Here is a 14048-nt window from a genome sequence, read left to right as displayed (position 1 = left end):
GTTGTAAACTGAAATATATACAAAAGAAACATACAGGTATATACAGGTGTACAACCAAAGACAATGATTTACAAAGCAATATGTCACAGGTGTCTGGTCACGCTTATAGGTAATCTAACTTAGACACCATTAAAATATCCGACTATGCCACCCAGTTTTATTAAGAGACTGGGAACTCCTGAAATTTACCAATAATAGTACACAGGTTTCTTTAAATTGGGCAGTGAGTAAACACACAATGAAAGGACAAACTGTTTTTTTTTTTCTAAAATTACTGTTGTAAGTTCTATTACACAAAACAATATAAGGTACATTAAAAAGATGAATGAACGTAACAAAAACTAAACATATCAGAATCAATTTCCCTTTTTTTTTTTTAAAAGGAAAATACACAGTCCACACTCTAAAAGTCCGTTTAAAACAAGAATTGGAGGATACAACCTTTAGTGGGTGCAGAGACCAGTTTGGGCACTGTGTTACCCCAACACTTAATTGTTCAACTGTCCATGGATGCACTCTGTTCCCAGGCAGAAGTTGTGTCAAATTGTTGACTCCCTGTCAGCGTCTCTTCGTTGTTCCTTTTTTCTTCCACTCTGGGCTCCTTGTGTGGCTGGGACCTACACTCAAAAAAATGATTCTTTAGATTAACTTAATTCAATTACGTGTAAAATTTCCACGTAATTGAATTGAGTAATTTCAAAGAAATGAACATTGTAATTTAAAGATGATTTAATTTAGTTAATATAAGGCCATCCATATTTGTTACTCAAATCCCAAAGAATTAAACTGGATTGATTATATTTAGTGTAGTTATTCCAAACTGTTTAAATTGTATTGATCAAACTCAAATAAAACATTTTCACTTAAACCAATCACTACATGTTAATTCAACATATTTAGTTTATGGTAATTTTACACTTTCTAATTACGTGACAAATTTCCATCCAATTATATCATGTCACTCCAACTAAATAAAATTAATTAACCCTGTTCCACCCAAAAAAACAGACACACACACAACAATAACTCAAACAACTTTATTATAATAGAGACTTGAGAAATTAAAGTGCCATAAGCTTATCAGCTGCTCATCTGCTATTTTCTCCCCTTATTACTTTATCAAAAATATGCAAATAAAATAAATGAAAAAAAAAAAATAAAATAAAGATTTAGGGGATAAGGCTGAAAGACCACTCAATTACATATTACATATTCAGATTAAACAGTTATACTGTACATAAGTTTCATTGAACAGTGTGTTTTTACTATCAGTCTGATGAACAATGCTTGAAAACATACAAGAATTCCTAAATATTTCCTTAAACAGATATCAATATTTTTTTTGCATAAATCGCTACTTATGTCTCAATAACAGAATATTTACAATATATACAATCACATTTCATTTTTTACAAGCAGGCCAGTAAAATAAACATTTTTTCTTCTGGGGAAAAACATCAATTCAAAAATGTCCTTCAATGGTCAGAGGCAAAAAGCTGCACAATAAAAATACTTTTAAAGGAAACCAAAAAGTTCTGCCTCTCTGTTTAACCATTTCTAATTTGTAAAAAAAAAAAAAAAAAATCAGAATACAAAAGAAAATATCTTCATTGTGTTTATGATGATCACTGAAGCATTTTAATTTTAAGTGCTTGCACTTTTGGAGAAAGCTTTGCCCATCCATGTTCATTATGACCTTCTGAAGAACTTCAAATGTAAATTTTAAATCATGAGGGTAGCTCAGGTTGAGTGCATAGATCAGGCCAAACAACATGATAAAAGCAGAGACAATGTTCTTCAGTTCATTGAGAACCTCAACACCCTCAAGTACAACACCTACATCCTCTGCCTCCTCAGTATCATCTTCACCTTCTCTTCTTATTACATATATTCCCATGACCGTTTGTTCAATCTCCCTCTCAGCATCATTTGGGTTGCCATTCTAAGAACACAAACACAAACAAAATTAAGATTAGTAGTACTCAGATGTATGAATTATAGCCTTTACTTCAATAACCTTCTAGTTTACTCCTGGGAAACCAACAGATCTACTGGTTTTCACTTAAACCATTCCTAACTATTTATATGGACTCATAAATAAGAATGTAACATAAATAAGAATTCTGTGTATACTTTAGTGACCTGTAGATGCCACTGAAATGACGCTATATGGTTTGTCATCTTTGTTCTCCGATCTTTAACAGTGTGCATAATTAAGCCTGAAAAGCCTACCAAAAATTAAATAAGCCTCATGTTTTTAAAGCTACTGTAACAAATGCAAGATCTTCTAAATTTCTATTAATAAACCTACCATGTCTGACTACAGAAGAAAAGCAGAGGAAAAAAAAAAATTACCACAGCAGACAGACATAAATTATCAAATGAGTTGGGCTATAAACATACAGACTCCAATTTAATGTTCAATTTGTGCTTTTTCTCAGATTTTATACTTGACTTTACTGTTATATTGCTTACCAAGTACTCCTTCACAACATTTCCCATATCTTCATTAAGATAGACACAGAGGCTCTTCAGAACACACTCTCTTCTTAAATCAATGTTGTCTCTCTATAGGAAAATAAAACATGTTGACTAGTAACTTACAGTGTATGAATATATTGATAAAACAATGGAATTCTCAAGTTACAAGGACAATGCACACCAAGTTTGTCAGCAAACGTAGCTATTCAACAAATCAGATAGCCAAGAAACTCATCACACACACACAATATATACTGTATGTGTGAACTGTAAGAAGCACTTGTCCTTGAATCACAAATTCTCTTGGCTTTCTTCTTTGCTTTACATAGAAAGTTGAGAATTCACACCCCTACTAAGGAAAAATTGCAATTACAGCACATGAACAGCAAAAATGTTTTCTGAGATAACTTACAACTCTAAATACAAGAGCTACTATTCACTAAACCTTCAACAATCTATTTCCTCATAAAAGAGAATTATAAAACCATTCAACAATCCTTTACAAGACAACTACTCAAGCAGATTACTGGCCTTTACAGCTATATTGACTTCCAAAAACTTAAGGCTATAGTATGTGGATTCTGATGATATTTTAATTGATAATATAAAAATACGGGATGCTTGGTAACATTTCATTGCACGTCTTTAAGCAACAAAATGGCCACAATCCATAGATGATTTTCAGGATTTTGTCTTCCAGAAAAGAAAATGGAACAAACAAAATGTTTCAAAAGGGATAGTAATGTACAGCACCTTTGCTGCTACTGCCATTATGTTTCTGATCTTCCTTCCAGTAATCCCTCCTTTGCTGCTGAACACCTTTATGAACTTTATCAGAGTACTGATCAAGTTGAGCCATAAACTTTGACTGCAGCGGTATAGTGGTAATTCTGGTAAACTCTGCATTAATCTGAAAATACAAAGCATGTAGCAATCATAATTATGTTTCTAAAATCTTGCAAAATTTCAAATACTTTGTAAAATAAGATCTTGTAACAATGGACACAAGTCGTAACAAAAAGTAGGAGTGAGCAAGTCTGAAGAATTGTGTATGTGTATAACATACTTTGTACAAAAAAGTATTAAAATTTTACATATAACATATACACACACACTTTAAAATGTTATACCGTACATCAAAAAAAAAATACTTACTTCGTTTACTTGAAACAGAGCAGGCCATCTCTTCTTGAAATTCTACAATCATAGGCTTGTCCCGAACAACCTCTTGCCTTCTGTATGAGAAAGTAAGCTCCATTTTTGCCTCACCACATTATCATTTTTCCTTTTTTTAACTTCCAATAGAAGTGCTACCCTTTCATTTTCTAAGCTCTCTTTGGTTTCACCATTTGGAAAATCTGGACAGTAGTTTACTTCTGCCCTCCTTGGTTTTTTAATATTTAGCGCAGGTCTATTCTGGCTTTGCGATTTGTGCTTCAGGGAGTTGACACAGACCTCAGGGGCACCCAAGTTTACAAAGCTTTGTACGAAATTGGCCATCTTATACTTTAAGCTCAGCTTCCAGCCTTCATAGCCAGTGTGTGAGCCTTGCTCCCTCAAGCATGGATGGGTTTGAACCAATGCTGCAGCTACTTTGCTAATCTGCACATCACTTGGGTATGCAGAATATCTTATAATTTCTTCAGCAAGCCCGTCAAGAATATCAGATTTAAGCTTTGGGTTAGGAATTAAATGTGTGCCATCGGATTTGAAATGTGCATTAGCTCTTTCAAGCTGTAACTCTGCATCATATGAAAAATGAGGTATGATAATGGCATTTGGCCAAGAACTAGATCTTGATTCGGGAGATGATAAAACAGTGTCATTAATATCATTATTCTATTCAGGCTGTCTAGTGTGAAAAAATGCCTTTGAGATCAATACCTTTAAGCAGCGAGCTAATTCAACTGGAACAACACCCTCAAACAGATCATGTACAATATCTGGAGGATAGCCTGTACTAACGTGAAAATGAGAAAGGTGTTGTGTTAATACACACTACCTTTTCACTGCACAAAGCATTGTTCCATTTTCCTCTACAGATTTAATGTGGGTGTTGTAGATCTCCTTATTTCGTAGGCTGAAAGCACCTGTCTGAACATCTTTACACTGAATATCAGACTTCTTTCCAATACAAAATCGGCAAATATATTCCCCTGAGAAGTTTTCAATAAGGCCAGCAATACCATGCGCACCTAGATTGTCTGCTATTACACACTGGACTCTTCCTTTTACAAGTTCACCAAAGTGAGAAATAAAAATGCCTTGCTCTTCTAAGGTAACCAAATCTTGTAAAAGAGGTTCTAACAATTTGTCATACCCATAGGTCTTTAAATCACTGCTCTTACACAGAATAGCCAAATAAATTGAAGAAAGGGCTGAATGCGAGCCTGGAGGTAAATTACTGAGGATCCAATATACACCGCAGAGTTTGTTTTCTCCTAGATGTTCCTAAGGGATTGCAAATTTCAAAATCATCAATATATAATATTAAACAAATTCGCAATTCCTCCCCTGAAAGAAAGATATTTTCCTTGAAGTATTGACCATCCCATGTGGTCTTATACTGCATGTGATTTGCATGATCTACATTCTTCTGAGCCTTTTGACTTTCAACTAAATTTTTAATCACATCATTATGATTGAGTAACTGCTGTAAAGATGGTAATATTGGAATATAATGAAATACTCTATTTTTATTAGTGTCTAGAACAAATTCAACAGGCTCGACAACATTGAAAAATTCTTTGTAGTACTGCTTACGTTTGAAACTTGAAGCAAGGGGACTCCCTTTTCCAATAGCTTTTACTAATGGATTTGATGCACATACAGCAGTAGCAAACTCTTGAATGACAGACTTATCAACTTGTACATTTTTTTTCTGGAATATTTCAGAAACAATGTTTCTGGTAACAGGAACAGATGCAGACGTTAGTAAGTATGCAAGCTCATCCAGGATCTCATCAATAGCTACAGCTGGAACATGTACAAGATTTTCTAACTTTAATAACACTAATGCTACCTTTTGCTCAATAACTTTTGGCAGATCTTCTATAGGGTCAGGGTCAACAACTTCACATGAGAACGAATCACAGTCAAAACCTGCATCACCAGAGTTTTCTGGCTTATCACATGCAGAACTAATTTGATCAGTCACTAACTGATCTGCAATTAACTGAGTATCTCTTTTCTGTAATTGTGCTGTAACAGAAACAACCCCAGGTTTAAAATCATTTACAGTATGTGGGTTGTGCTTTCTATTTTTGTGTGAATGAAAAGTGCCATAAATGTTTAGTCTGAAACGTACAACCAAGAAACATGCAAGTAATCATTTCATTATTTCTCAGATGTGAACCAATGTGAATAAAGTAATCTCGCTCTGAGGCAAGTTCATCACAAGAACATAAATCACAGTGGAACAAACATATTTCTACAGTTTCAGGCGATTCTTGCGTGCCATGGGTACGGTATATGTGACACATTACATTTTTCCATGTTTTGAATGTACATGGACAATCTGTATATATACATGGATAACGGTGGCTGCGTCCATAATGCCCATGTTTTAGTCTGTAATGTTTTAGCAAGTGGTACCTACTTGATAATGTTGCACCACAGTCCTTGCACTTCCACATTTAAATCACTGAAAAACAAAGAGGCGATTTTGCATTGATGAAAATATCAGTCAGGTAATCATCTACACTTACGTTTATACCTACTTTCCCATATGACTAACCAATCAGTCTCCAATGAAGAATATCACACTCAATAGACGTTTAACAAAAATACATACAACTTAACACAGCCTTAACCTGCTGCTTGATTAGTGGGAAAGTTAAAACAGATTTCCTAAACTGGTTTAAAGTGCAGCTGCCCTCAATGATAATAGGACTTCTTAGCAAAACAAAACCATAATGTAGTCTAAGCAACAACAATATATTTTAAACTTAAGTTGTACAGTTGTAAAGACATGCTTATTACACACATCCCATAATGATAACAAAGATACAATGGGAAATGCAATTTGTTACTATTACGAATAAACAGTAAAGTTCCTAAAATATGTTCATCCAAATTTAGAGATATTTGGTAATTACAGTTGACAAGTTGTCCCAAATATTTGATTGTTTCCTACAGTACCCACGAATACCAAAAACAATGTTTTTTGTTCTTAGGAAATGGTACTTTAACCTTTATGCTTTTATAAAAACAAAAACAATGAAAAATATTATTCATACAGCCATTTAAAATACAAGTATACTTACCAACAGTGAGAGGTTGCCCTTAATAAAGTCAAATTACTGTGAAGTTAAAAAAAAAAAACAAAACACAAAAGAAACCTGTCAAAAATCACAACACAAGAGACCAATTATCTTGCAAATTAGACATCTATTCGAAGTATTTTACTTCATTATTTCGTTCATATTTGCCATCCTTAGATCAAAATAACACTATGCATGCAGCAATGTATTTTACTAATAGCCATCTCGAGAGGTATACTTTTATTTATGATGACAAGGAAAATATTTGAAGGGCATCTAAAGCATTGTTTTTAACAAACACATACAAAGGTAACTTATTTTTTTCCTTAAAACTAGTTGCTATATAGAAATTTTACTGACGAAGATTATAAAATTCGGATTAGTAATAATTCAAATTAGTTACTCTAAGGCTGAAATTTTCCCAAAAAATTTTAAAATATTTTTAAAACATTTTAAATATATTTTAGATTGCTGAAAAATAAAAATACATAATTCTATTCGTCTAATTAGAATTGTTAACCTTTAGCGAATAGTTGCAAGGAAGACAACAGCAACGACAAGTCGGAAAATTCTCGAATACATCAACACTCTTGGAAAATGTGCCTCTAGGCAAATTAGCGAATAGTCGCTGTCAACGGCAAATGACGAATTATTTGAGAAAATAATTCAAAGTTCCTCAAAAAGAAGAGTCGCGCAATTACTGCTAGAAAGTTCGTAACAGAAACTACTCTGAAAATAAAACCGAGAGGAAAATAAACACTCATAGTACGAAAACCTTTTACCAAACAGTACTTCTAATAAAAGCATCTTTTAATAAAAATAAAAAGTAACATAGTACAAACTGAATATCAATGTTCAATACTTATATTTGTGATTACAAAATAAATTACGAAAATATATTTATGCACTTAAAAAATAACGTTAAACAGCGGACTGCAACACTTACCAAACTCTACGCCACATGGAAAAGAAACGGCGCCCTACTGACGTTGGCAATGCGACGCACTTTTCTGCACATGCGTGTTTGGGCGTCCAATGCCTTAGTTTAAAACAAAGAAGTTCATTGGTGTTGTTTGAATATAAATTAAACAGATTTATATGATATCTGAGAAATTTGGGTTATTTTAAATAGAAAATAATACGTTGCGATGGAAAACATATATATTTTGGGTAGAGTTAACTTAAAATAGTTTCATAATAGCTACATATGCCAAGATTCATTTTTTTGAGTGTAGGCACGCCTCATTCCTCGTCTGTCAGCTTCGCTTGGTCCTCTCATGCGGCTTCCCTCTTTCGCTGGAACCAACAACTGGCGTCTCCTTGTGGAGCTGTCTCTTCCTCCCTGGAAGTAAATGTTGCCGTCCTCGTGCCTTACGTCGTGCCAGCCAGGTACCCTTGTCTGCCTGCGAGCCCCTGTGCCCTGTCAGAGTGTCTTGGCAGCGTTTCCTGTGGACTCTCCCTCCTGCCTTCTGCTGGCCAGGAGTTTATATTTACTTCAGTCCCTGCTGTTGTCAGTCCTGGACAAACAGTTTAATCAATGGCACATCTAAATTGCCTGGGTTTAACAATTAATAAAAACACAAGTTAACAAAATGTATGGCTACCAAACATTAAGTACAGATATGCTGATTAGGAACCAATATTTCCAAGCCAGGTAAATACAGACATTCTCTAAGGCCAGACTTTAAAGCAGTGACTCCCTTGCAAGACAGCAAATACCATTAATAAGTACAGACAGCCTTTTAACTTCTCACCCTCCAGTCCCAACAGTGGGTGCCTAATGGAACCACCCAGTGCACAAAAAAAAATGTAAAAGTGTCCCCCTCTGACAAATACATAGCAGACAGTATACATTAAACAATAAAGCTTTAAAAGACACTTACAAGGCGAGTGATTTCCACGGTTGGATCAAGACAAAGAGAAGCGCGTAGAGAGGTTCAGATTGCTGCGTACCACAACTAACCAGATCCAGGGGTTTGTAAACCCTAAAGATATGCTTCGGATGTGGCCAAAACGAGATAAAGGGGTGCCTACGTGAGACACATGGGGTGTATTGTATTCAAATGTTTATTATGGGACCTACGTGCTTTACGTGAGTTTCATAGACATTTATAGCACCACTGTGAGTGTGGGACATGACTGACTGGTGTGTTAATAAATGACAAGATGAAGGGGGAGCACAGCTCAACAAACAGCTTACAGCTAACAAGATGTGGAGCAGAACAGTACCCAAACTTTTTTTTCATATTTGACTTAATTTCATACAATTAAATACTTCTTCACTAAAAATCTTTGTTCGGAAAACACCCCAGTACTCAGATGTTTCTAGGAAATTAAAGACATACCACTAATTTCTTTACTATAAAATATATAGTAAACATAAATATAATGTATCCAACAGGAAGGTTTTTTAAGATCAGATGACATTATCTCCCATTCCTCCGTCAGCTTCAAAGATGTGCCAAGCAATGTTCCAAGGCTTAATACTCTTATGTGCAGGCCTCCACTTAGTTGAATCATGCCATTCCAAACAAGGCAAAAGAGGATACAGTTTCATGCTGACTTTGACAAACAAAATTAGTATAAAATGGTCCTCTGTCTGACTGCCCGTTTCGCAGTTGTCAATCTGTCTTGTCCTATAATGCTTGCCTAGCACTTCTAAATGGTGTACACCTGTGCTACATCTGGCTCAGTGTCAACTGTGCATGTGAGTAGAAAAAGACAGATTTATAAAATATATTTGCACAGAGCACAGTGACATAGTAAACTTATACACATACTGTATTACAAATACAATAAAACATGATACAAACCAGCAGTAATTTGAAACAAACAAATGTCTATGAGGAAGGCACCATCAGTATCACTGAAGGTCTGTCATGGAAAGCAAGAGAATAGAAATGCCTCTTCAGTCTAGTTTAAACAGATCAATTAAGAGTGACTCCTTAATTTAATTAGGTAAACAATTCTACAGACAAGGTGCAGAAACTGTAAAAGTCTCCACTCCCCCTTAGTTTTGCACTTCATATGAGGGAAACGAGACAACTGACTAGTAGATCCACGCTTTCTGGATGGCTGGTGTATAACACAAAATTCAGATACATTGGTGGGATCATACTGATGTATTTAAAAAAAAAAAAAAAACGCATCAATATTTAAAATCAATTCTGAAAACAGTCAGGCAGTGTAAAGAGGATACATTTGGAGATACAGAACAAGGTTATTACAGTGTAGGCTTTTTATATTAGTTTTTATTTCTATATTTTTTTTTCTGACCTTACTTGGAAATTCAGTTTAGTTTTAGTTTTCCTTCATCGTGTATTTTTTATTTTTAATTTACTTTTTATTTTACAAAGACATTTCTATTTTATTTTTATAAATGTTAGTTTTAGAAATTATGGTACATTTTAAAGAGCTACTATGGAGTTTATGGAGTGCTTTCTCAATTTTTTTATTTTTAATAAATTTGCAAAACCTCAAGCAAACTTTTTTCATGTTGTCATTATGGGGTGTTGTGTGTAGAATTCTGAGGAAAAAAATGAATTTAATCCATTTTGGAATAAGGCTGTAACATAACAAAATGTGGAAAAAGTGATGTGCTGTGAATACTTTCCGGATGCACTGTAAGAACAGTAAACCCATAATTGAGCATAGCAAGAGCAGGTAATAAGTGTATGGACAGGCACAAAATGACACAGCATCTGAGATTAAGAACAATATATGCATTATCTAAACCTTTTAATCCAGAGCGGAATCACAGGAAATTTAGAGCCTACCCAAGCAGGTTTGGATGCAAGGCAAGAAAAATCTCTGATATGCAATATGGCTGATGTTAAGATCAAAAAAGTATATGAGGATTTCAACAATATATTTTGAGAGAGAGAGAGAAACATTGGAAAAAATGGGGACAGATATTTTAAAACATAATTCTGCTACTGGATTATTTTCACTATCGGGTATTTTGAGCTGTGAAAATTAACTAAAAAAGAGAAATTAATAAATGTAGCATAAATAGCTTTTCATCACTTGGCAGACTCTTCTCCTGCCTACCTGTGGTTCAGTAGAGACATTGCCAACTCAGGAATTTTACAAGGTTTGTATCACTTCGTTGTTAAATGACGTTTTTAAAGCAAAAGTGATTGGTCAGCAACAATATGCTGATCTTGTATGATGACCTAGTCAGTCTCTCGATCACTCCCGATTTTTGAGAATAAAATGGCACTGGTCTCCCCTAGAGTTTCTCGTGTACTCAAACATGGGGATGGATATTTGAGGAGTAAACCACAAGACAATGATTATATAATGTACATTAAAGAACCATTAACAACAAATCAAATTAATAATATATTCAGCAATTATTATAAAAGTTAAGTTGAATAAGTCGGACTCTGAAGCTGCATAAAAAATAAAAAACAATCGATTGTGTTCAGGTAAAGTACCGCTTCCAGCTGATGTATTTGGCCAAAAAGTTAATACAGATCTGCAATTTTGGTGCAACAACCACATGCCAAATTTCATCCATCTAGTTGCATTTTTGCATTATCATGTTTCTACACACACACACACACATACATAATTCCAAAAAAAAACGGTATTTTGGGGATCGGGGAGGTCTAAAACGTCAAGATTCATCAAAATCTCAGTCGAATTTTTGTTCACGATTACTATACTTTCTCTATACTTTGTGTGCAAAGTGGCAGTTGAATTACTGTCAACAAAAAGCAGGCACCTGAGAAATAAACTGAAATGTTACTCACTTGTGTTTTTTTTTTTTTTTTTTTTTTTTTTTTTTTTTTTTTTGTCCATATGGTAAAGTTTTTGTTGACCAGCACATTCAGATTTCAGCAGTTTGAATTACACCTTGATATACAACAAGCGCAAAGAAAGGCGGCATGTAAATCGCTTTCCATTCCACACACTTTATGCACGTATTCAGCTTGTTCTGTCACCGCAAGTGCTGTGTGAACACCCACCCTCCGTCACCAGCCGCCGTTTACTGGATGTGCGGGCAGTTCGTAGTGGATGACTTTCAGTTTTAGAGTTTAAAAGTTATAAGAGTTAAATACTAACAGCAAGAATATTCATTCAAAAATGAAAACTACAATTTTTAGTAAATTTTATTTCCGTTAGTTATTCCAGCTACTTTAATATCCATCCATCCATCCATTTCCCAACCCGCTGAATCCGAACAGGGTCACGGGAGTCTGCTGGAGCCAATCCCAGCCAACACAGGGCACAAGGCAGGAAACAATCCTGGGCAGGGTGCCAACCCACCGCAGGCTACTTTAATAGTTTCATTTAATTTTTCATTTCGGTTTTAATTTATTTCAGTTTATGAAAATTGATTTTTTAATAATAGTTTCAGTTTTGATTTTAGTTTTCGTTAACTATGATAACCTTGATACAGAATCAAACTTTCTTGCCCCAACCAAAAAACAGGCAGCAGCAATCTAGACTAACTGCAGCATGAGTGTTGGATGTGCAGAACTCGGAATACGAGTTGCAGTAATCCAGCTGAGAGAAGTTAAAAGCATGGGTAACTTTCTCAAGATCCCAAAGAAGAAAAAAAAAAAAAAAAAAAAAAAAAGCTTAACCTTGGCTAAAAGATGAAGCTGGAGAAAAATTGTGGTCAATAGTTTCTATCTGTTTAAGAGAGGTTACTATCAAAATAACCCCAAGATTATAGAACATGAAGTTTGCAAATGAGATCAAAACCAATTTGAGCTTTGGCAGGGGGACCAGCTATCATCACTTCTGTTCTGTTTTGATCAGGATTGAGAAAATCATCTGCCTTTCAGGATCTTAGTTCTACAAGGCAATTGTGCAGGCAATTCATTGTAGAGTTAAACACAGGACTATAGACTTGTGTGTCATCAACATAACAATGAAAAGAAATACAAAACTTCCTAAAAATGTCACCTCTGTGGGGGGGAGGGACGACAGTTCAAAGAGACCCCTTTAAAGGTAGGTTGGGCGTGCAGTGGGTGCCAAAAAAATAGGGGGTAAATGCAATACAATAAACGGAACAGAACACAAGTAATCCTCAATACAACAGTGCAATAGAATTATTGCAAGTACAGAGCAGAATTCAACAGTAGATGATATCTCACACAAGGATTTGGATTTGTTCAGAGTCCTGGGGGGTATTTTTCGTACGTGGATTAGTCGTTTAGCCGGATGTAATTGTTGACGATTTGGCCTGATCCTGGATCGGTCGGTTTTTTTGAAACTCTTGCTGGAAGTGTTGTCATAGCAACACATCCTAATCCTCAAACCTGCTCGGAGCAGGTTTGTTCTATGTAAACAACATTTATCTTACACACGTAATCGTTGACGGTGCGTGGAAGTCATCCAGTCATGGCTCCGTTCATGAATGAGCGACCGGTATTGGTGCGCAAATTATACGAAGAGAATTTCATATAGAGAGGGTTTTGCGCGATCGGCAAGATCCTTTATTGCTCCTGGAGGAAATTCTTTTCGAAAGATACCGCTTTAGCCGAGGGGGAATATTGTACCTCAAAGATTTATTAGCACCTTATATTCGAAGTCAAATTAGGCGAAGTCGGGCTCTCACAACCACACAGACAGTGGGTATTGCTTTGAGGTTTTTTACTAGCGGCACTTTTTTATATACTGTAGGTGATGTGGAAAATCTAAAAGTGCAGTTTGCCAGGCAATTCGTAAAGTCTGTTTGGCTCTGAAATATTTCCTTCGGGTTTTCATAGTGTTTCATGGACACCTGTGTGTGCAGACAATAAAAGAGGCGTTTCATGCCATTGCAGGTAGGTAATACACAGGCTAAAACCCCCACAGTTCCATGAATAATCTCACAATCAGCCTAACATTCTCATTACCAGGATTTCCAAATGTGATTGTGGCACATGGGACTGATCAGAGTGGAGTTTGATCAAACATTATTTGGAAAATGTCCCTCTCCTCCTGATGAATAATCAGACACAGTGTCTTCATCAAATATTTGACCTTCGTCAATATCTCGTTGGTCAGACACAGGTTCAAGGGATATGACATTCCCTGCAACTGACCCAACAAAAAAGAGGGCTATATGGAACATACCTATGGCACACAAGGGGTCAAATATATGCAATGACCATCCTTTACCTGAAATGAAGTGACCACTGCATCCTGCCACTGGTTCTGAGGAGGAGCTTCCCCCTGGAATGCCCTCAGAAACAGGGCGATGGGCATTTTGCTGGAGAGCCAACTCTTCTGCAGGGGTTAGGTCTGGACTGCATGGACCTCCACCTGTTTTTTGCTTGTCTGCCTTCTTACTAGCTTTAAAATTAA

The 14048-nt window shown here is 35.5% G+C and overlaps 1 protein-coding gene across 3 annotated transcripts; it reads right to left on the bottom strand.

The window, feature by feature from the left end:
• Positions 1-1430: 1430 nt before the first annotated feature.
• Positions 1431-6224, bottom strand: LOC114646060 (uncharacterized). 3 transcript variants are annotated; one of them, XM_051923537.1, is made up of 3 exons: positions 3235-3583; positions 2476-2568; positions 1431-1942 (listed from the first exon to the last, which is right to left on the bottom strand). In XM_051923537.1, the coding sequence occupies exons 1-3, from the start codon at positions 3406-3408 to the stop codon at positions 1463-1465; spliced, it is 747 nt and encodes a 248-aa protein (XP_051779497.1). In that variant the 5' UTR covers positions 3409-3583; the 3' UTR covers positions 1431-1462. The 3 variants fall into 3 exon arrangements, 2 of the variants coding, with proteins under 2 accessions (XP_051779497.1, XP_051779502.1); XR_007934225.1 differs by lacking the exons at positions 2476-2568; positions 3235-3583 and adding an exon at positions 6080-6224; XM_051923542.1 differs by lacking the exon at positions 2476-2568.
• Between the last annotated feature and the right edge of the window lie 7824 nt (positions 6225-14048).

The sequence above is a fragment of the Erpetoichthys calabaricus genome, chromosome 1 (assembly GCF_900747795.2).
Source record: "Erpetoichthys calabaricus chromosome 1, fErpCal1.3, whole genome shotgun sequence".
Classification (NCBI taxonomy): Eukaryota; Metazoa; Chordata; class Cladistia; order Polypteriformes; family Polypteridae; genus Erpetoichthys; species Erpetoichthys calabaricus.
This window is presented reverse-complemented; position numbering and strand designations above follow the sequence as displayed.